General features: G+C 55.8%; 6 protein-coding genes across 6 annotated transcripts; 4 read left to right on the top strand and 2 right to left on the bottom strand.

Annotated features, from left to right (window-relative positions):
* Positions 1–1,810: 1,810 nt before the first annotated feature.
* On the top strand, positions 1,811–3,631 carry BCV69DRAFT_310372 (WD40 repeat-like protein; the record flags this gene model as incomplete). The annotated part of the gene is made up of 2 exons (XM_025494786.1): positions 1,811–2,086; positions 2,162–3,631. 2 exons carry the CDS (start codon positions 1,811–1,813, stop codon positions 3,629–3,631), a joined length of 1,746 nt encoding a protein of 581 aa, XP_025350024.1.
* Positions 3,632–3,848: 217 nt separating this feature from the next.
* Positions 3,849–5,612, bottom strand: BCV69DRAFT_280475 (putative PHO85-cyclin-dependent protein kinase). The gene is made up of 5 exons (XM_025491624.1): positions 5,496–5,612; positions 5,398–5,412; positions 4,630–5,300; positions 4,209–4,553; positions 3,849–4,120 (listed from the first exon to the last, which is right to left on the bottom strand). Exons 1-5 carry the CDS (start codon positions 5,506–5,508, stop codon positions 4,046–4,048), a joined length of 1,119 nt encoding a protein of 372 aa, XP_025350023.1. The 5' UTR covers positions 5,509–5,612; the 3' UTR covers positions 3,849–4,045.
* A 162-nt stretch (positions 5,613–5,774) lies between these two features.
* On the top strand, positions 5,775–9,335 carry BCV69DRAFT_255760 (ARM repeat-containing protein). The gene is made up of 3 exons (XM_025490585.1): positions 5,775–6,514; positions 6,588–6,678; positions 6,761–9,335. Exons 1-3 carry the CDS (start codon positions 5,981–5,983, stop codon positions 9,115–9,117), a joined length of 2,982 nt encoding a protein of 993 aa, XP_025350022.1. The 5' UTR covers positions 5,775–5,980; the 3' UTR covers positions 9,118–9,335.
* A 338-nt stretch (positions 9,336–9,673) lies between these two features.
* BCV69DRAFT_99649 (cysteine proteinase) lies at positions 9,674–13,304 on the bottom strand. Its single transcript, XM_025495685.1, has 3 exons — positions 13,021–13,304; positions 12,896–12,909; positions 9,674–12,807 (listed from the first exon to the last, which is right to left on the bottom strand). Exons 1-3 carry the CDS (start codon positions 13,177–13,179, stop codon positions 9,798–9,800), a joined length of 3,183 nt encoding a protein of 1,060 aa, XP_025350021.1. The 5' UTR covers positions 13,180–13,304; the 3' UTR covers positions 9,674–9,797.
* A 2,626-nt stretch (positions 13,305–15,930) lies between these two features.
* On the top strand, positions 15,931–17,763 carry BCV69DRAFT_99593 (putative VPS4-vacuolar sorting protein). Its single transcript, XM_025495684.1, has 3 exons — positions 15,931–16,207; positions 16,314–16,643; positions 16,739–17,763. Exons 1-3 carry the CDS (start codon positions 16,053–16,055, stop codon positions 17,457–17,459), a joined length of 1,206 nt encoding a protein of 401 aa, XP_025350020.1. The 5' UTR covers positions 15,931–16,052; the 3' UTR covers positions 17,460–17,763.
* Positions 17,764–18,630: 867 nt separating this feature from the next.
* Positions 18,631–21,333, top strand: BCV69DRAFT_245649 (DUF1793-domain-containing protein; the record flags this gene model as incomplete). The annotated part of the gene is made up of 1 exon (XM_025490165.1): positions 18,631–21,333. The coding sequence occupies one exon, from the start codon at positions 18,631–18,633 to the stop codon at positions 21,331–21,333; it is 2,703 nt and encodes a 900-aa protein (XP_025350019.1).
* Positions 21,334–21,584: the final 251 nt, after the last annotated feature.

The following is a 21,584-nucleotide window of genomic DNA, read 5'->3' as shown; positions in this document are numbered from 1 at the left end:
AAATGAGGGCGATGGAGAATTCTACCTCGACCCTCCAGAGTGTCTTGAGCATGTTCGTCGAAGTCAAGTCCAGCGGTCATGGCTTCTCGACAAGCCTGCGAGGAAGGCGAAGTGGGTTGAGAGATATTCGGAAGCGTTGAAGTGGCTGAAATGAACATGTTTGCGAGTGTGCTGGAGCGTGGAGCAAGCAGAGAGTGTCGTAAGGGGCGTAAAGAGCTTTAGGAGCAGAGCGGTATAGCCTCAATCGGATGTTGAGAGAAAGGTAGCTGGGTGTCGAGCGAGGCAGAGCGAGTAGCACCCAGTCTGTACCTGAGGTCTGGTTCTTGACAGAGGCGGTGATACAGCCGGCAGTGAGGGTGATTATGTGCTGTGTGTGTAGCTTGCGTGCAGGAGACGGTCCGTAGTACGTCGAAGGTCGCAACGATGACAGTGATGGTCCTGTTGGGATGCTACCCTGTGTTAATGTCAGTGATGGACTGCTTCTTCCGTACAACGTACAACGATGGGGGTGACTGTAGATGGTGAGTGGGAAGGGATTGGACAGAGTAGGTGAGAGAAGGCAGTGGGGAGGAAGGGCGCAGGTATAGAGACTGTGGTAATGAGCAGCAGAGGCAGCAGAGCACAGGCGAGAAAAGGCGTGACGCTGAGCCACGGCGCTACATCCAGGAAAGAACTGGGTGTGCCGGTACGCTGGCACAGGGACAGCGGCACCGCGGCACCCGCCCTGTACGGTCAAATGGTTCTGCCGCCGCACGCACAGGAGAAGGGCACAGAGGGAAGGACGCGGCAGCGGAGAGCGCACTGCTGAACAATCATTGAGGCGATGAAGCGAGAGAGCAAAGGAGCAAAGAGGAAAGCAATGAGCCAAGACCCCACACAGACAAAGTCATGGTCGCTCCAGGGCACCGCACCTCCAAATGAGTGAGAGTGGCAGCAATTGCCATGGCGCCTTCCGCGGGTGGCCATCGCCGTTGTCCTTGCTCTCAGGATCCTCATCCACCTCGGCAGAGCAGCCGCTGGTCGAGTCACTCGGATGTGACGTCTGGATGTCACAGCCGACTCCTGCACAAGATAGCTGGACGGCAAGCCACCGCTCCGCCCGATTGTCGCGTTAGTCTGAAGCTATCACTGCGGGAGATTGAGCGCCTCAAAGGCAGAAGATCGCTCATCATCGACGCTCATCGAATCTTCATATCTCAATCGCCGAATGATCCGTCCATCTGCATCGCAGACGTCTCCAGTCACTACCTTTTGCTGTGAGATTGGCTGCAGCGGCACGATATCGCGGGCGTCAAAGTGGCGCGAAGCAATTGACCATGACCTTCCGCCCATCTTGAGCCGCATCTTACACTCGGAGCTTCCGGACAGATACTTCTCTTTGTCCAGGGAGCATTGCTGTAAACAATTGGTACTAAGGCACAAGCCGAACCCCAGCCATGTAGTGGAGGTGATGCTTCAACCGAGACACAGTCGATGCCTCAGCTGGCCAAAGGGCGTCGCGCCACGCGCCTCGGCCGCGCAAAGTGTTGGTCTTGGATCGGAGCGGGAGGAGACTCGGTTGAGTTACTTTCCAAACACCAGGAAGGCTCTCTCCATCAACTCTTGCTATCACACGTACACATTTCCTGATCACATCGGCAGACGTCAGACTCAGTCTGCCTAGACTTGCTCCCTCAGGGTATCAAGAGCCCAACACACAGGCACCTGAGCAGAAAGCGGTTAACTTCGGGTCCTACCAAGCGAGGCAGCGGCCCAATTCTCGATACCATTGCTTCGTCTAGTAGATCCCCGACTTTACAGACTTGCCATCATGGCTCCTTCAACACCCGTCCGCAAGCCTTTGAACAAGCACATCTCGCACGCCGCTGGTGCTAACGGCATCGTCCACGACACGCCGCTCGGGGACCTCTCCAATGCTTTCAGAGACACCAAGCCAGCAGGGGGAGACAAGGGCAAGATGGCAGCCTCGAAGCAGAAGGGTAGACTGGACAGCATACCTGCAGCCGCGACAGAGGTCAGAATCACAAGAGATTGGGAAGGGCCAGAGGCTAAAGTGTCAAGGCCGAAGCTTGCTACAGTCCCTTCGGTGAGTCTGAGGAGCGTGAGGAAAAGTCAGTCGGGATAGGCGATTGGCTGACCTCGTTGCTTTCTGCTTCTGCAGCGAGGTGACAGGTTCATCACAGCGTCGAGGACTGGCAGTGGCCCTTCGGGTCCCACCCTGCTCGAAGACGCCGGAGGTGACAACCTCTCCTCTTCTTCAGCCCACGGTCAAGCATCCTCATCCTCCTCGGCCGACGAGACGCAGATCAAGGCGAACATTGCTGCTGCTCAGCTAGCTCCCAACGAGATCGCTCCACACACAGAGTCTCTGGAGTCGGCATGCAACATTGATCTGAATCAACGAATCTTGTCGTACAGTGCCGCTCCTCCGTCCTCTGCTAGCGCAGACGTCCGTTCGAGGTATGCCACTGTGCGACCCAGGAACGTGCCGTCTAGTCTATCGTCTGGTGGCAAGCGCAAGATCCCGACTGATGCTGAGAAGGTACTGGACGCGCCTGGTATGATCGACGACTTTTACTACCATCTCATTGACTGGTCTTCGACGAACCTGGTCGCCGTAGCCTTGCAGGGAGTAGTGCACGTCTGGAACGGAGACACTGGAGAGGTGGACACATTGTGCGATTTGGAGATCGAGCCCGAGCGGGTCGGCGGTGGAGGTATGGTTTCTTCGGTGAGATGGGACACAGACGGCAACTATCTAGCCATCGGTACCGACCGCGGCTTTGTCCAACTCTGGGACGTGAGCACCTCTCAGCGAGTTCGCACCCTCAAGCCTTCTACCGAGGGTGGTGCCGACAACTGCTCCGTCAACATCTCAGCATGGGCCGCAGACGGTACCTACTCCACTGGCTTTTCCTCCGGTCTAATTAGAGAACACGACGTCCGCCAACGTGATTCTATCATCCGCGACCTCGAAAAGGCCCATGTGGGACACGTCTCCGGTCTGCAATGGCGAGCCGACTCTGCCTTGCTCGCTTCGGGTGGAAACGACAATGTAGTCAAAGTGTGGGACCGCAGGAGTACCGTGCCAAAGATGAGAAAGGAGAACCACCAAGCCTCGATTAAAGGCATCGACTGGTGTCCTTGGAATTCCAATCTCCTCGCCACTGGAGGAGGTACAGCAGATCGGATGATTCACTTCTGGAACGTCACCACTTCCTCGCGTGTGGGAAGTATTCAAACCGACGCCCAAATCACCGGCCTGCACTGGTCTCTCCACTATCGCGAGCTTGTATCCACTCACGGGCTCAGCCTAGGCAGCGCTTCTGCTGCTGGAGGTGGAGCAGGAGGAACAATCAACATCTGGTCTCACCCAAGCTGTAATCGTATCGCAGAGATTAGGAATGCTCACGATGGTCGGATCTTGCATACGGCTCTGAGTCCCGATGGTCAGGTGCTGGCGACAGTGGGGACGGATGAGAATCTCAAGTTTTGGAGGGTATTCGAGCGAAGGGAGGAGGTTACTGGGAAGGGAGCTAGTGGTGGTGTGAGTGGAGCGGGAGGGGAGAAGAAGGCAGGAGGAGGGGGAGGAGCAGGTGGAGGTGTAGCTGGCGTGAGGATGCTTCGTTGAGGGAAGAGCCCCCTAAGGATCCAGGAGGGAAAGGATGAGGGCGAAGGAATGAGTAGGGAGTCCTCGCTACAGCGTCTCAATGACCTGACACCGCACTCGCTCATACATGCCTCCCTTGCCCCAAACTTGTATAATACTGCTTCGTGTCGCATCTGCGTCCTATCGCCGCCTCTCTAACAACAATCTTTATACCACCACAGTCAATACCGGGTGAAGAGCGGCAGCAATGCAAGCATCAGACTGACAGCGGGATGGACACTCGCCGCACATTGTGACGAGAAGTGTAAACCGAAAGAGTCTGGATAGATCATTACAAGAGAGGAGCAAAGGCGGGCGAACGAGAGAGACAAGAGAAGAAGTCGGGAATAAGATCCGGGCACGAGCGAGCGACCGGCGCGGCGTCTGTAGAGGGGATCAGGACATGTACTGTTGGTGATGTTGCTGTTGGTGCTGAGCCGCTAATGCTTGTTGGTGAGCGTAATTGGCAGCCTAAAGAGCGGGAAATGGTGCAAGAGCAACGTCATGGGTCAGTAGTGGCAGCGGTACGACGGGCCAAGATTAGCTGCTTCCTGCTCACCTGCTGTTGAGCTTGTGCCTGTGCCTGGGCTTGGGCTTGCGCATTAGCCTGGGCTTGAGCTTGCGCCTGCGCTGCCCTTTGCTGCTGCTGCTGCTGCTGATACTCCATGCCATTAGACTGACTACCATTGCCAATCATGGCTTCGCCTCCTGGACCAGTCCCAGAAATGGCAGCTGATGTAGTAAAGTAAGGGTGACGCAAAGCTTCCTCTGCAGAGATTCTTTGTGTGGGATCAAACTTGAGCAGCTTGTCTAGAAGGTCGATAGCCAAGGGGTGGGCCTTGGGGTACAGCTGCTGAAATGGCACGCGAGGCATCCGGGGGAATGGCCGGATTTGAATCTCGGGCTACAGCATCGTGCGGAGAATTTGAGCGGGGGTCAGCGCACCGTCACTTGTGACCTTTCGTTCACAGCTTACTCACAGAGTCGTTTACCAGCCTCTTGATTGTCTGATCGTCCGGTGTCCCCAAGATTCTCAGAATTTGGTTGAGCTGATCGTTGTTATCCCGGCCTCGGAACAGCGGAACTCCACTGATCATCTCTGCCATGATACACCCTGCAGACCATACGTCGATCGAGGTCGAGTAAGTTCTGCTTCCCAGCAACACATCAGGTGCTCGATACCAGAGCGTCACTACCTCGTTCGAGAAGGTGTTAACGGGGATTCCGAATGCCCTTGCCAGTCCGAAATCGCCCAGCTTCAGCTCCCCCTTCTTGTTGATAAGCAGATTTTGAGGCTTTAGATCGCGATGCAAGACCCTGTTTTCGTGACAAAAAGCAGTGCCCTTCAGGAGCTGGAACATGAAGCTTCTGACCAGCGAGGGCGTGAGGGCTCCTCTGTCTCCGTGAACGTCCATGTACCGCTTCAGATCCTGCTCCATGAATTCGAAGACGAGCATGAGCTTAGACTCCGTGTGGATCACATCGTGGAGGCGGACGATGTTGTTATGACGCAGCTCTTTCATTAGAGAAATCTCTCGAATAGCTGTTGAAGGCGTCCCCTCCTCTGCATCTAGGTGGATCTCCTTGAGCGCGACGATCTCATTGGAGACACGCGATCGACCCTTGTAGACTGTTGCATACGTTCCCTCACCTGTGACAGGGGACGTAATATGGAAGGATGTGACCCGTAATCAGCAACGCGACTGACTACAAGGCCTCGGACGACAACGAGGCACAGCGACACCTACCAAGCTTCTCCAATTCTGTGGGCAACCGACGTAGTTCAAGCGGAAAGGTCAGTGAGAGTGAACGTGGGCCTCTGGATTGGAACCCGCGTCGTGCTCACGGATATAGTTCATGACAGCGAGAGTCCGTCGCCGATCTTTAGTATGGGCCGCTGCGAGGTACCTCAATGGGTCGGTCTATGCTCCAAAGTCGTCAAGAAGAGGTAGGGTTCGGCGCTGGCACGGCGGAAGGCGAGGATCACGGGGAAGCGGGAGTGGAGACGAGGGAGCCAATGGTCCAACACCACCGCCAAGCCACGGAAGCACCGCGGCTCCGAGATCCACCAGGCAAGGCAACCAGGGTCCCCCAGGCTGCCCCCCTTTCCTTCCTCTTACCCATCATAAGACCATCTCGCCATCCTACTCTTTGCATCGCCCCAGTCAAGTCTTGCTGACCTCCTAGAAGACAGCCAGAGCTACCCACACTCTGCATTCGTCGTCAGCCTCTTTCACTCTGCGCTGCAGAGCTCCCTGACCCCGCTCGACCTTTGGCTCCGGATCTTCTGCCGTCATCGCCCATCTGGTCTTTGCACGACCCGAGCTCAAGATGGCGGCAAGCGTAGCTGGGCAAGCCTCTTCGGAGGCAGCAAGCCAGTCCGCGTCTCTGCAGCCCGTCATGCAAGCGCTCGAGACTCTGTATCGGAATCCTGACAAGGCAGCCAAGGACCAAGCCAATGCCTGGTTGCAGGACTTCCAGAAGACGCCCGAGGCATGGCAGACAGCCAATTCCCTCCTCCTGGCTCAGGATTTGCCGCTAGAGCCGCGCTTGTTTGCTGCTCAGACGTTCAGGACAAAGACGACATTCGACCTTGAACAAGTCCCATCTTCCTCACGAGGTTCACTAAGAGACACCCTCGTCACAGCATTAGCAGCCTACGCATCAGGTCCTCGTGTGATACAGACGCAGATCTGCCTTACACTTGCTGGGCTGGCAATACAGCTTACTGATGAGGAGTGGCCAGACGTAGTGAAGGGCATGACATCGAAATTTGGAAATGATGCTAGCACAGTGGGAGTTTTGCTCGAATTCCTAACAGTGCTGCCAGAGGAGGTGACTGGGAATCACCGGATACCGGTCGAGGTGAGTCAAGATTGGGACATCATCAACTGGAATCGGGCACAGGTTGACAATCAGACCCATCTTGCCATTCTAGACAGAGCACTTTAACCTGCGAGTGCGCTCGCTACTGGGCTCGAATGCGGATGAGATCCTGCGGCTGCTGACGATGTATCTTCAAGCACCAGGTGAGCAGCCACACAGATGCCCACGTCCCACGCCTCGGGCCTGCTACTGACCGGCGAATCCGTGCCATTCACAACATCCCAGGCATCACATCGCAAATACAGTCCTCCATCTTTCAATGCCTGAGAAGCTGGCTCAAGGCTGGCGAGATCGCTACAACATCTCTTCTTGACACCCCGCTCTTCCAATTCTCCTTTGACGCCCTTGCGTCTGACGACCTCTTCGACGTTGCGACCGACGTCATCTGTGATCTCATTCATGAGACGCAAGAGGTGGAAGAAAATATGAATGCGATTCCCCAGATAGTCCGCCGGCTCATGCCTCTCAGGGAGGAGCTGGCAAGGGCGGGAGATGACGAAGACAAGGTGCGGGGAATCTGTCGAATCTTCGCTCAAGCGGGCGAGACGTATCACACTCTCATTCTTCGGCATCAAGAGGACTTCTTCCCCATCGTCCAGACCCTCATCGAATGTGCAGCGTACCACGATCTGGATATTGTTTCCATCACATTCCGCTTTTGGTATCTTTTGGGATCGGCTCTCGGCAAGCGCAAGGAGGATCCGAGTCTGATGCCCTTCCTGCAAGTATACGCTCGGCTCCTGGACATCATCGTTGGCCACTTGCGCTTCCCAGACGACGAGGCAACGCAGACGGCCGCTGAGAAGGACGAGTTCCGATCGTTCAGGCACTTCATGGGAGATACACTGAAAGACTGCTGCTACGTTCTGGGGTCGAAGGATTGCCTCAATCGGTCCCTGCAGATGATTCGGGACATTCTGGCAGCGTCTCAGACCTCCGGCAGCGAACCGAGGTGGCAGGATGTAGAAGCCCCGCTCTTCTCGATGAGGGCGATGGGCACAGAGGTCTCCCCAACCGGGGAGAACGATGTCATCGGTAGCATCATCGACATCATTCCCGAGCTACCTGCTCATCCTCGGATGAGGTACGCGGGGCTTCTCGTCATCTCGCGGTATACGGAATGGATTGATCACCACCCTGATCGGATACCTGGTCTGCTCAGCTACATCAGTGCCGGTCTTGAGAGCGAAGGCGATGTTGCAGCGGCAGCAGGGCAGGCGATGAGCTATCTTTGCCAAGATTGCAGGCGGCACCTCGTCCCTTATTTGCCTCAACTGTATGCCTTCCTCGGCTCAGTTGGAGATCGCTTAGAACCTGACGATCTCATCACCATGGGAGAAGGTGTTGGTCACATTGTGTCCACCCTCTCTCCTCAAGATGCCCTCCCTGCAATGATGCAATTCTCACAACCAGCATTGGAGCTCATCGCCTCAGTCTCGGCAGATGCTTCCTCATCCCGCCTGGATCTGAAGCGTGCTAACATCCGCATTGACATGCTAGAGCGCTTCTTGGAAACGATTGGACCTCGCTTCCAGGAAGCTTTGCCGGCCGATTGTGCCACGAAGACGGTAGGAGATGCTTATGCAGTCATTGATGGCCTCTTGGCCAAGCATGGCTCAGCGTTCTGGATCCATCAATCCTCGGTGAACCTGTTCCGCAGGTCGATGACCTTCTTCGGCCCTCACGCGCGTGGCATCCTGCCCGCTCTGCTCGACCGAATGTCCAGCCTCTTCCAAGCAACAGGCTTCTCGGGCTATCTCTGGATGATGGGTCGCATTGTAGAGGCCTACGGTGCGACAGCAGACGATGCTCTGAAAGCCTCTTTTCAGAGCAACTACGAGAAGGTTTCCTCAAAGGTAATGCAAGTGATGGAGAACACCATGCCTAGGGAGGTTCCAGACATCATCGAAGATTACGTCGAGGTCTCAGCCTGCATCCTGGCCGAGCTGCCTTCGCTGCTCATCCTCAGTCCGATCTTCCCACACGCCTTCCGCGCAGCGGTCACGGCCCTTACGCTCGTGCAGCCCTCAATCATCCATCGAGCTCTGGACTTTATCAGAGCCATTGTGGGACACGATGCTCTAGCCGTTGCTCCCACTGCCTCTCAACCCGGCACTCCCCTCTCGCTAGGTGTGAATGGTGGCTCCAACGGTTACACAGATCCCTCCTCACCAGCATACGCAGCTGCGATCCGCAATGTCCTCTCCTCGCAGGGAGACCACCTTCTAGCTCTCCTCCTCGAAGGTCTCGTGACAACTTTCCCTCCCGAGCAAATCCAACTCGTGAGCACAATCTTCCGCGTCCTCGTCTCTGGCTTCCCACGAGAATGTCTCTCCTGGATCGGTCCCGCCGTGGAAGCACTGCCGAGTGGTGCGGTAGGGCATGCAGACAAGGTGAAGTTCTTGGAGAGGTTTGGACAGAGTGTTGAGAGGGGAGATCTACCGGGGGTCAAGTCGGCATTGACAGAGGGACTCTATAGGGCTTCGAGGAAGAGTAGGGAGAGGAGTAGAATGGGAGATGGAGGTGGGGTGCCCATGGGGGGAGGAGATCCGGAGGCGGTAGGAGGGTATGTTGATCGGTGAGGGGCTCAGAGCGGAGGAAGAACGGAGCGGTAGGGAGGGAGGGAGGGAGGGAATGGAGAAAGTCATCTGTCATTGGATTCACTTATGTGAGCAAGAGAGAGGGAGGGGGGGGAGAAGGAACCTATTTATGCAATCATTGTATGTGATCAAGCGGACATCCACATCCAGATCCACGGGCAGGGCAGAGTAGAGGCACAATCAATCTGCATCTCTTCGCCAATCCTGAATCATGGAACATCTGTTGCCCGAAATGTGTACCTTCTACCTACATTGCATGCACTCCATGCGCAGTACAGGCCCGAGGCATAAACTGACGATATAGGCAGTCAATCTCACCGCACCGCACCGCACCGCAGGATTCATGAAAGTTATGATTTATTATTGCATGGTTCTTGCAATGCAAATGCAAATGCACAAGGTACAGTATAGACATGTTGCCATGATATGAAACAAATGAGAAAAAAGACCCTCGACCCAAATCGAGTGCGTGCGCAAGTGAGAGAGTGAAGGAGGGAGGGAGTGAGGAAGGTTGCACGGATGGTTGGAGGCAGATAGACTACAAGGACGGCCAACGACGACGACGACGGCGGCGGCGGAGGATCTAGCCTCCACCTAGTCCCAAGACAAGACCCAGATCCCATTGCACAGTCAAAGGCGAGCAGGCAGGCATCCCCATTCCATCAGCGCTTCTCCTTGTCCTTGTCTTTATCTTTATCCTTTCCCAATCCAAATCCAAAGCGACTCAGCGTGCTCCGTCGCTTCACTGCTGCCGAAGAAGGCGAAGCAGGCGAAGCAGTCGACTGAGTAGCAGACTGGGATTGCAGAGACGAAGGGAGACCTTTACCAATGGTAGGATGGGCGGGCTTCTGCGAAGAAGTCGTAGTGCCTGGTGCTGCTGCTGCTGCTGGCGCTGCGCCTTGGCCGTTGCCGTTGCCATCGCCGATACCGCTGACGGGGGCCGGACCATTGCTGCTGCTGCTTGGGCCCGTCGTAGGATGCTGACGGGAAGCAGTCTGAGTCTGCTGCTGCTGCTGCTGCTGCTCAAGCCCCTGTCCACCACCCTGGGCCTGAGCTTGAGCTTGTACTTGAGCTTGGTGATTAGCCACTGCAGCCGCAGCTGCAGCTGCCATAGTCGTTGAACTCCTCCTCCTGGCTTCCTTCGCAAGTTTGGTCTGATCCTTCTTTGAGAGCGGATGGTCTACAGGCGCAAAAGTAGCGCCCAGCGGAGGATAGATGGAGGAAGCAATGCTGGACCGTCTGTCCGTTGCAGAAGAGGACTGAGATGGTCGCGACTGCTCTGTTGGCGTAGCAGCTTGATCGGGTGACCGACGGAGCGGCAGTCCTCCAGAGGGCTCCTCCCCTCCAGTCGGGCTGGCCTCGGACACATGAAGGGCCGGAAAGGCTTGCTGAGCCAATGGGCTGGTCCGATCTGGTACCTCTGCAATCGGTGACGGCAATGCTTGTGGTGTCATGACAACGCTGCCTCCCGTTACAGACTGTTGTTCAAAGGGGTTCGCTTTGAATGTGGAGGATGACGATGGCATGGAAATGATCGGCTGACTGTTGCCCAGCTTTGAATTGCCCAGGGCGCTCGTCTTCGAAGTCCTGGAAGATCCACCCCGACTACCCATTGAGCTCGAGGCATGCGTCGACTCTGACTCAGCATCACTCTCCTCTACTCCAGGAGCCTTGGGTGGCCTCTCGGGACTAGCCGTAGATGAGATGTATCCTCGCGGCGCCTGAGTGATTCCTTGAAAAGAGGCTTGAGCCTGCAGCTGAGCTGGACCAGTGGCGGACCTTGACTGGGATTGATTTGATGCAGACTCGCTCATGCTGATCGACCTCGATTTTGCCTTTCGCCCAAAGCTCCTCCAGCCACCAGAGGTAGCGTTGCCAACGGTACCACCACTGTTGCTCGGCTCCCTTTCCCTTTGCTCGTGAGCGTCACCTGCGAGGGTCTGAGTGACGCTACTGTTGCGTTCCCTTCTTCTGAAGAGACCTCCGCTAAGTGGTCCGCCTGCAGTACCCTGCGCCGAGCTGGCTGAGCTCTGCCGATCTAGATTGACCGTGTGCATGCTTGGAGACGCCATGCTCGCCGGTGACGCAGTACCACTGGCGCTCATCACAGTCGTGGGTAAGCCCATCTGATTCGAGATCTGCTTTTGCGCTGGAGCGTGCGACTCGACACCTGGTGGGGGATTTGCCTCCAGCCAGGGTGTCATCTTTGCTCGCACCTCTGCAGCAGACTCAGGCGGCAGACCGAGCGCTTGACGGTCTAGATCCATGGCCTGATAGAACAAGACATAGGCAGATCCTGTCCCTGGAGCATCTCCAAAGTACTTTGAGATGTCCAACTGGTCGATGTAGTGGACAGCATCGTCGTCAAAAATGGCCCACTTTGTTCCGACCTTCACAATGGAGACATAATGACCGTGATGAGGGCCGACACCAATGTGGACGACGATGCCGAAGAGCTCGTAGAGACGGTCTGGATCTTCTGCGTCATCTGCGGTATTGAAGAGCCGGAGCTGCAAAGGAAAGACGACACGGTAGGCCAGCTTGACATACCTCTGGGTCTCCTCCTCGTACTTGAATCTCTTCAGGTGAAGAGCAAGGACAGCAGGCAGCTTCCTGATCTTCATCCGCTTCTCTGCTTCTTGCAGACCGGAGCAGCCGTCGCAGAAGAATTTGTTGCGTGAGCGCAGAGTCTCGCTCGCACTGAATTGGCGCAGACACGCTGTGACCGATGTGTTATGCTCAATGTCAATTGAAAGGTCCAAGAAGCATTCGTCGCGAGAGGTCACAGCCTCGCAAGTGAGGCATCGTGTCTCGTTCGTGAGAGTGCCTTCGAACAGCCGATGCACTTGTGTATCTTGAGGTTCGCCAGGGTACCGATGCCGCACTGCTACCTGCTGTTCTTCTACTTGACCCCGCTCTGCGGCTTCCCGCTGCCGTTTTTGCTCGTCTATCTTTCCCATATGCTCTCCGATCTGATTTAGCATGAAGTTGAGGAACTCATGGGCATCTTGATGAGCCGTGGAGTCAAAAAGGACATTTTCTCTCCGCAAAGCTGCCAAGAAGCCCTTGACAGCCGACTCATCCACAAGACCGGCACTGATTCCCAAATCCCTCTTCCTGGCAGCGCCGGGAGCGGAAGGAGCTATGCTGCCGTTGACACCTGAGCTTGAGCCACCGTTCTTGCTCATTGTGGTAGTCTGGCGTCCTGGCAGCATTGCTTTACCTTTTGCATTCTTGCCTGCCTTGATTGGAAGGCCACCAGCGCCCTTGCTTCCGCCTGCCGTTGCCGCTGCTAGCGCCGCGGCCTCGTTCTGTTTGTACTCAGCGGACGCGGCTGATATTGACCGGAAGAGTCGGTACAGATTTATCAACAGTGTATCTGGTTCTGCAGCGGGCGCTTTTGGAGAGGAAGGGTGCTGCCAAGGAGACTTTGATAGAGAGGTCCCTGCCGTACTTGCTAGGTCCGTACTTGCCTCGGAGCTCGAGATGGACTTCTCCAATGGCACAGAGGACGATAGACTGGTCGAGGCTCCAGTAGTGGAGTCTGTCTCTGCAAGTTGAGAAATGGTTCTGATAGAGCTCGTCTTCTCGCCAGGTAGCTCTGCAAAGTTCAGCACGACTTCTCTGAATGGTTGGCAGAAGTAGAGGGCTTGAAGAATGGAGTTGGCATAGCTAGAGTACGCAGACGAGAGAGGTGTGGGAATGGCGAGATCAGTTATGGTAGTGCAGAAATGTTAAGAAATCGTCCTCTTGAACGTACCAAGTGTTGCCGAACTAAGGCGACGAGATCGGAAGGAGCGATTGGAAGGGACTTGTTCAGTCGGACATCATCAACAGTCATCATTCATCTCCAAGCCCCTCTTGTCACCATCTCTGCCTACTCACGTTCTCCAGACCCCACAAGGGCTGGTGTTCCTCTTCAACCCCAACGCCGCCATCCTCTGCACCTCCGTACCGCTCGCCCCCTGTGACCGTCGAGGCAGAGGCTGCGTTCTGGCTTCCAGAAGATCCTGCGCCCAGCAGCGTCTTCCACGAGAAAGACATTACTGCCCCGGCCAGTCCAGACTAGCACGAGCCCTTCTGTGGAGGTGTCTTGGGCAAGCAAAGAAAACGCGTGGTAGTCGTAGGAGCGAAGACTAGAGGGCTGTTGAGGAGTAAGCCTCTGCTGCTGCTCGATCACTACTTCTTCTTGATGTCGAAGTGGAGTGGAGCAGTCGTGAGGTGATGAAGGAAGTGAAGAGGAAGGCTGAAGGTGTTGCAGAGCCGTACTTCGGTTCGGAGGCAATACTGTGCACTAAGAGAAATAAGACGTTTTCCGAGCGGGTGGTTCCGGTGATGGGATGCTTTTGCTGTGATGATGACGATGCCGTATCTCCGGCAGGGCGAATGATGTAGTTTGTGCCTGAACGATCGATTGATCGATTGCTCCCCACAAGTACGGGAGTGTGGGCTTACGGGCAAAGGGCGGGGCAAAAGTATGGGGCGGCTCTGGGAGGCGAGTTGAGGTCTCAATAATCCGTCGAGGACATGAGATCTCTAGAAAGTGACGAGGGGGAAGACTACGAGAAGACGATGGGTGAGATGAAGGATGAAACAGATTCCAAATGAGGGGAAGACTCTCCCGTCTCGTACGGGTAGTTTGGTGTGGGGTCGTCGAGTGCAGCCAAGGCCGGGAGCGAAGGAGCAACGTCGGGCGTGGACGATGTCTGTGCTCTGTCTGTCGCCTCGGCTGCCCCTCGGCCTGTTGGCCCGCCGCCGCCTGGCCGGGCAAAGTCCGTTGGACCTGCAGCTGCCCTGCTTGGCTCTGGGCCCGCCCAGCCCCCCAAACCCCGCGGCTGGGATGGAATCCAAGGGACATCAGATGATCAGCCAGGAATAGCAGCATCACCCAGGGCAAGTCAGCGCCAAGCGCTCGAATCCTGCTTGCCACAGGCAGTGTCACTCGTGTGGATCAAACTTAAGAAGGATTGGCATTGATTAAGCTGAGTGCACGCTCTGACAAACGTTCATGAGTGAAAAAGTTGTGAGAACACAGTGTTCCCTGTGACAGCGGCTGCAAGAGAGGAGGAAGACAGCACGTTGGCCTTCGCACTTTGTCACAAGCGCACAAGCATCCGAACAGTGCCTACTTCCCTTTCCTACGCCGAGTCATGAGTGGTGTAGACAGACAACTACCTGCCACCTTTTACCAATTGCCGGTCCCAGAGACGATCATCTCGCGAGAGTAAGCCCCGTTGAGTTATCGCTTCCCACAAGGGGAATCGACGACCGCATGACTATAGACCAACAGAGGTGGAAGCAGAACAGAATAGAATCTGACCGCAAGCTCCTCTGCATAGAATGACAAACAGTGAGATCATGGGATGGAATCATCGAGGCGGAGGCAAGAGACTGCTACCAGGTGTTGTGACTATTCAAAGTCTAGGGTAGGGCCAGACTGTCGCTCCTATCTTCGCGTTGAGTCTACCGATCGCCCAAACACTAGGAGAGCCTCCCGCGCCGCTCTCGAAGCCAAAGGGGCAGCTATCAAAAGGAGAACACACTCCGGAGAGGCGAACATTCCCTCCATTGCAGTCGATCCAAATGACAATGAAATGGAGCTAGGCCTTCTTGCTTCCCGCAATAAGTCCCAAAAAGCCCTCGGTCCACAAGGGGAGCCTCCCACCCGTTATATCTTCCAATCGCCCTGACAGTTACGTCGAGCAAAGGTCGCTTTCCAATGTGGGTTGTGAATTGTAGGCCGGTGAGGTGGATCACCAAGCACCACCGAGGACTGATGGAAACCAGCTGCATCTCTCGCCAGCAAGAGGTCGCTTTCAAATCATCTTGACGTCAAAAGATCGCCTGCGGATGTCGAAATGACTTGCGAGCTAAGCCATGTTACCAAACGTGCCCATACCAAGACGACGTTGGTCTTGGCTGCCCCTCCCAAAGTGATCCCGCGCGTCCGGGGACTTTCCCTACAGCTCCTTAGACACAATGTGGTCTTGGTCGATCCTCGTGGCCTGCCCGAAAGGGAGGTCGAAGACAGGAAGACTGCAAGTGCGGTCCTTCGCGCGTCTCTGGGGTAAGGAAAATGGTATAAAGGAAGAAGGAGAAGAAGAAGAAACAGGAGAAGAAGTCTCAGCTTGAAGGGACCAGTAAATCTCGCACATCTTCCGATCCGCCTTTCCTCACGCGCGGCCGGCGCCACTGGAGTCCAACCAACTCCACAGCCAGGCGCCTGTCCTATGCAGGCAACGGGCCACCCGCCTCCGCCTCGCCCATTCCGCCTTGGCTCGGCTCCCGTGCTACTTACTGCCCTTCGATACCATCCTCTCCTGCCTTGGTCACCTCTGCCTCACGCTACGATCCAGATCATTCGCTAGCGAGCTTTGTTAGCCCACGTGCGGGACGCATTCTCCACGATCACCTTTTCCCGCCCTCGGTTCCCAGCACGACCCAGCTAGAGGGTGTTTTGCAAGATGTAAGTAGGTGGGACCCATGACACAGTGTTTGGTTGGCTCGGAATGCTGACTTGTCCGTTTCAACTCGTCAATCTTTCCCCCAGGGCCAACTCGGGCTTCCTAGACGTGAGTCTGACAGTTCACATGTCCTCATCGGGGTCAGATTTCTGAGTTGTACTTTCCTGCCTTCCTCCCCTGATCTACACAGAAAGCGATCGATATCGTAAAGACTGCGATTGAGGAGGATACAAAGCAAAATTACCAAGAGGCGTACAGGCAGTACCAGAATGCTCTGGACTACTTCATGATGGCTATGAAGTGTGAGTCCCCCCACAATCAGGACTGAGCTCGAGTCGGACCTCCATCGACCAGCATCAGAGGGTTCAGTAGACATTCGTACCGAGCTCTTCACTCACTTCGCTCTGTAACCCGCATACCCTATCCCATTGTGCAGACGAGAAGAACGATAAGATGAAGGAGCTGATTCGCAAAAAGTTCATGGAGTACCTTGACCGGGCTGAGAAGCTGAAGCAGCATCTGGCGCAAGCGCAGGAGGCAAAGGGAAGGGCCGCCATTGGTGCTAACGGAGGAGAGAAGGGTGTGGGAGGAGCAGCAAATGGCAAAGGGTGAGTTTCTGATGTCCAGCTCTGGTGACACAGCGTCGTCGAGGCCGATCTCAACCTTTGCGAACCGAGCCTCTGACTCTATGCTCCTGATTCTCCGGCCTCACAGTGGCGATGACGATGACGTGGATCCAGACACAAAGAAGCTCAGAGCTGGGCTGTCGAGCGCTATCCTCTCCGAGACGCCCAACATCAGCTGGGACGATGTCGCCGGTCTCCAGACGGCAAAGGATGCCCTGAAGGAGGCCGTCATCCTGCCCATCCGGCATCCGCATCTCTTCACGGGCAAGAGGACACCGTGGAGGGGTATCCTCCTGTATGGACCTCCTGGTACCGGTAAATCTTATCTAGCAAAAGCAGTCGCCACTGAGGCGAAGAGTACCTTCTTCAGTGTTTCGAGTTCGGACTTGGTCAGCAAGTGGATGGGAGAGAGTGAAAGGTGAGTTCGGCGAAGCAGCGATTGCTAGGCACGGGGCAGGCAAAAGCATGACTAGACGAAGATGCTGACAAGGCCTCCTTCCACGTCGCTTGCAGGCTGGTGAAGCAGCTGTTCCAGATGGCTCGAGAGGCAAAGCCTTCGATCATTTTCATCGACGAAGTCGACTCGCTCTGTGGTACTCGAGGAGAAGGAGAGTCAGAGGCTTCGAGACGCATCAAGACTGAATTCCTGGTGCAGATGAACGGTGTTGGCAATGATGATGCAGGTGTGCTGGTGTTGGGGGCGACGAACATCCCTTGGGCTCTGGACATCGCCATCAAGCGACGATTTGAGAAGCGCATCTACATTCCGCTTCCCGAGGCCGAAGCTCGTGAGCGACTCTTCAAGCTCAACGTCGGGGACACCCCTTGCAAGCTCACACCTGCCGACTACCGCCAACTCGGCAAGATGACAGATGGCTACAGTGGTTCGGACATTGCCGTTCTAGTGCGAGACGCTCTCATGCAGCCTGTGCGTAAAGTCCTTGGTGCCACCCACTTCAAGCAAATCACAGCGCCGGCGAAGCCGAAGGCAGGGGAGGAGCAAAATCCAGCCGATGGAGAGGTGACGGAGATGAGGCAATACTGGACTCCATGCTCGCCTGGGGATGCTGGAGCTACAGAGAAGAGTTGGGAGGACATCGATGCAGACTCGTTGTTGGAGCCTCCGCTGGTGCTCAAGGACTTCATCAGGGCCATTGATATGGTGAAGCCGACGGTGGCTCAGTCGGATATTGCACAGCATCTCAAGTGGACTTCGGATTCGGGAGTAGAGTAGAGTTGAGGAGAAGTGGTGTGCTTCGATTTCGGTAATATAGTCCAGTTACATGCTAGATGCTTGGACAGTGGTGATTGGCTCTGCACACAGTCGTCGTCTGCGAATTGCCTCACTCTTCCAGTCGCCGTGTCGCTTCATGTACTGTCACCGCCCAAGGTTCCAGCGGTTGCAGAGTGGGAATATTGTGCCTCTAGAGGTTGCCCCCTTTGGCCCGCCTTACTAGTGCTGCATGTTACGGGCTCTGCCTGCCTGACGCCCCGATGGCGTTGTGCAGCTTGTCCTCTGGCCTCGCGTCAGCAGTGCAGCAGCCAGGCGATCCGTCAGCCACGGCACCCGGCTATTTGCATCCCCCCACCCCGCATTTATCTCCACATAAAGTGATCAGCCTCAGCCGGGCGGCAGTAGAGGGCTGGAGCGTAGAGATCGGGGTGCACTCCGCTCGCCTTGGTGCGTGCCTGTCCTCGACTGTGGTACTGCCTGGGCCTCACCCCTTGCTTGGACGAGCGACAGTGGGCGTGCGACCTTCTCCCTCCCCTTCGTCCGTCCGAATATCACCACCACCACCTAGTCCTTCTTCTCATCCCCTCCACTCCTCTCCCATCACTCACTCACTCACTCACTCCTCCTCTGATCCGCCTGGTCGAAGGATCAGCGTCGCGACTCAGGACAATCCCTTACTCCTCCTTTCACCCTTGGCCCTGACTCCCCAGGCACGGCTTCCATCGGCCCGAGCACTGATTCCGTACGCACGGACGCACCCTCTACGCATTAGTGCCATCCTCGGACCACCGTTGTGGTTTGCTTCACTGTCTCTCACTTTGGCATACCTTTGACTGTAGAAGAGGTCGGGCTGCAAAGGAGTCTCGCACCCCTCACTTCTACGCGGTTCGTATCATTGCCCCTCGAGACGCGGTCGGACTCCTATACGAAGCACCTCCTGACTCGACCCCTTCCTTTCTCTTGGCCTCTCTGTGTGACAGACGCTCGTTCACTTGATATTACAATCGCTCGACGCAAAGACTTCTAGACATACTTCCACTACAACAAGACACATTCCGTCAGTAGCAATTACCACCCTTCCTAGGTATTTACCATGAGGTTCTCTTACTTCGCCTTGGGCACCGCTGTCCTCCCGGGGCTGGCGCTCGCTTCACTCAAGCATACAAACCACATGGTCTTCAAGCAGCTTGCTGATCTCACAAGGCCAGAGTCCGAAAAGCGCTATCCCAATCAACCTTTCGGGTCAGTCGAAGTCAGTTCAGAAGACCTCGGCTACCAAGTGCAGGGAGTCGATTGGAAGATTACAAAGGTCCAGAATGCAGGAGGCGACCCTGCAGACGTTGTCGGCGAAGCAGAGTCCAAAGCCTCTGCCCCCGACGTCCACGCTGTGCCCGGTTTGGCACCCATCTTCAAGAACGGCAAGACGGTAGCCGAGGCAGACGTAAGCGGTGATCTGACCGCCTTGCGAGAGCAAGTGCTCCTGCAGTCAAAGATTGCCAGTGCTTCTCACGGTAGCAAGCGCAAGGAGTCTGGTAGCACCTTCTCCCCCATGAAACCACCCAGCTACCCTCTTGCTGTCAAGTCGCCCTACCTTAACGACTGGGCACCCGCTGGACGGAACCCTGCTGCGACACCGCCCAATCGCGTCGGCAATGATGGCTACCTCGCGGGAAAGGCCAGCGCCTTTTGGACTTCGCAGTACGGCGCCGACGGTGACTACAGATTGGGCTGGAACGGATTCATTCGAGTAGACAATGTCACTTATCAGTGGATGGGCGATGCTTTCGGCACAACTGTCCGAGATGGCGAAGATGCCGAGCAACTGTCTGTGGAATACACTTCCACCAAGACCATCTACAAATTCAAGGCCGGCGGCGTCCACTTCAACGCTACCTTTATGACTCCTATCTGGCCTCATGACTTTGTGCGACAGAGCATCCCGATGAGCTACCTTCACTTTGCCTACGACTCTTCGACTGCCAAGGGCAAGTCCGTACAGGCGTACGTTGACATCGACGAGAGGTGGGTCACTGCGCATGTTCAGGAGTTCGACCGCTACCCTTACTATCAGGAATTCAAGGACCTCAAGGGGATTCAGCGCTGGTACATCCAGCGGAGGAACCCCGAGGTCTACAAGGAGTGGCGACAGAGGGCAGAATGGGGTAGCGTCACGTGGGCAGCACGTGATCGTCCTGCTCTCCTAGCAAGGAACAACAACAATATCAACGTCCAGAACGAATTCATCACCACTGGAGTCATCAGTCCTCACCGAGACTACGTGGGAGGCCCTCAGAATGCCTTTGCCTACTCGGTCGACTTTGACGCAAAGCACGGCGGCAACGATGTCATCTTTGCCATTGGCCATCTGCGAACCCCCTATGTCAATTATGTCAAGGCTGTGCCGGGAAGCAAAGGCAAGAAGAGCTACCAGCAGGACCGCTACGGTCTCTGGGCCGCCAACTTTTCTTCCTTCGACGAGGTAGTGACGTTCTTCCTGGACGATTTTGAAAATGCTCTGGAGCACTGCACTAAGCTTGACAAGAAGATTGCCAGCGAGTCAAAGGCCGTGGTGGGAGGTGGCAAGGCTGGTGACGAGTATGCTGCTATCACCTCGCTCTCTGTCCGTCAGGCAATGGCGGGTATCGAGTTCACCGTCTCAAAGAACAAGCATGGCGAATACGACACCTCTGACCTGCTCATCTTCCTCAAGGAGATCTCGTCCAACGGTGACATGTCAACGGTCGACGTCTTCTTCCCGCAGTTCCCGATCTTGACGTATTTGAACCCGGAACTGCTCAAGCTGGTGATGCTGCCCATCTTTGAGTACACCGAGAGCGGCCTCTACCCCAACAAGTGGTGTGTACACGACCTTGGAACCTATCCGAATGCCTGGGGCTACAATGACGGCGACGACGAGCCGATGCAGGTGGAGGAGAGCGGCAACATGGTCATCATGGCTCTTCACTATGCTCAGCTAGTAGAGAAATCCAAGGCAGTGTCTTTCTTGAAGAAGCACTACAGGATCATGGCCCAATGGACCGACTTTCTCATCCAGGACTCGCTCATTCCAGCCTCTCAGCTCTCGACGGACGACTTTGCCGGTGTATTGGCCAACCAGACCAATCTCGCGATCAAGGGCATTGCTGGAATTGCCGCGATGGGAGAGATTGCACATATGGTGGGCCGCACCACTAATGCCACCTACTACCGGGATGTGGCCGAAAAGTACGTGGACAAGTGGTTCAAATTGGCCCTTTCTAAGGATGGATCTCACATGAAGCTCGCATACCAAGACGACAAATCCTGGGGTACCCTCTACAACCTCTTTGCCGACAAGCTCCTGGATCTGCGTCTGGTACCCAAGAAGGTGTACGACGTGCAGGACAAGTGGTACCCTACTGTCGAGCAAGAGTGGGGCATCCCGCTCGATTCGCGACACAACTGGACCAAGTCTGACTGGCAAATGTTCAGCTCTGCCACATCTGCTTCCAACTCTACGCGAGACCTCTTCATCAGCGGCCTGTACAGCTTTTATGCTAATGGACTTACAGACGGACCGATGACCGATCTGTACGAGACGACTACGGGAGATTTCCCAAAGCAGCCATTTGACCCACTCATCTACTTTGAGGCCAGACCGGTGGTTGGTGGGCACTTTATGCATTTGGCTATGCAGGCTGCGGATGATGCGAGGGCGAAGAGTGGAAGTGAGGGCCCGAAGGCGGGAGCGGGGAGAGGGGTTGCGCAGATCAAGCAGGAGCCTTTCGCGAAGGCGGAGGACGAGGGGGAGGGAGAGGGGAGCCAGGGCCTGCCCAGCCCCATGCCCGCGTCGAGGGGTCGTCAGAGGCCCTTTGCCGTCGGTCGTGGAAAGTGAGAGTGCACCGCTACACTCAGAGAGAAGAGAGGAGGGCACCGCGAGTGCGAGTGCGAGGCGGAGCCCCCTTTCCCATCAGATCTCATCTACTCCATTTTCCCTTTCATTTCAGAGGCATGAGCCCAACTTCCAGTACGATTTCTTCCCTTCCCTTCCCTTTCTTTTCGTTCCATTCTCATCCCTTGTAGACCATTATTGTCCTGGTCTCAAATCGAATTCCGTCTCTGGTCTGCCGCTCTACCACTCTGCTG

This window comes from Pseudomicrostroma glucosiphilum, assembly GCF_003144135.1.
Source record: "Pseudomicrostroma glucosiphilum strain MCA 4718 unplaced genomic scaffold BCV69scaffold_2, whole genome shotgun sequence".
Lineage (NCBI taxonomy): Eukaryota > Fungi > Basidiomycota > Exobasidiomycetes > Microstromatales > Microstromataceae > Microstroma > Microstroma glucosiphilum.
This window is presented reverse-complemented; position numbering and strand designations above follow the sequence as displayed.

Bases quoted from the DNA above. Each gene is read 5' to 3' on its own strand.
- BCV69DRAFT_280475 (XM_025491624.1), bottom strand. The intron at 4,554-4,629 runs GTGAGTAAGCTG...ACGATGCTGTAG, and splicing joins AGAGGCTGGTAAACGACTCT to CCCGAGATTCAAATCCGGCC. The intron at 4,121-4,208 runs GTGAGCAGGAAG...CCCGCTCTTTAG, and splicing joins AGGCACAAGCTCAACAGCAG to GCTGCCAATTACGCTCACCA.
- BCV69DRAFT_255760 (XM_025490585.1), top strand. From the start codon at position 5,981: ATGGCGGCAAGCGTAGCTGGGCAAGCCTCTTCGGAGGCAGCAAGCCAG. The intron at 6,515-6,587 runs GTGAGTCAAGAT...TTGCCATTCTAG, and splicing joins ATCACCGGATACCGGTCGAG to ACAGAGCACTTTAACCTGCG. The intron at 6,679-6,760 runs GTGAGCAGCCAC...ACAACATCCCAG, and splicing joins GATGTATCTTCAAGCACCAG to GCATCACATCGCAAATACAG.
- BCV69DRAFT_99649 (XM_025495685.1), bottom strand. From the start codon at position 13,179: ATGTCTTTCTCGTGGAAGACGCTGCTGGGCGCAGGATCTTCTGGAAGC.
- BCV69DRAFT_99593 (XM_025495684.1), top strand. From the start codon at position 16,053: ATGAAGGAGCTGATTCGCAAAAAGTTCATGGAGTACCTTGACCGGGCT. The intron at 16,208-16,313 runs GTGAGTTTCTGA...CCGGCCTCACAG, and splicing joins GGAGCAGCAAATGGCAAAGG to TGGCGATGACGATGACGTGG. The intron at 16,644-16,738 runs GTGAGTTCGGCG...CGTCGCTTGCAG, and splicing joins TGGATGGGAGAGAGTGAAAG to GCTGGTGAAGCAGCTGTTCC.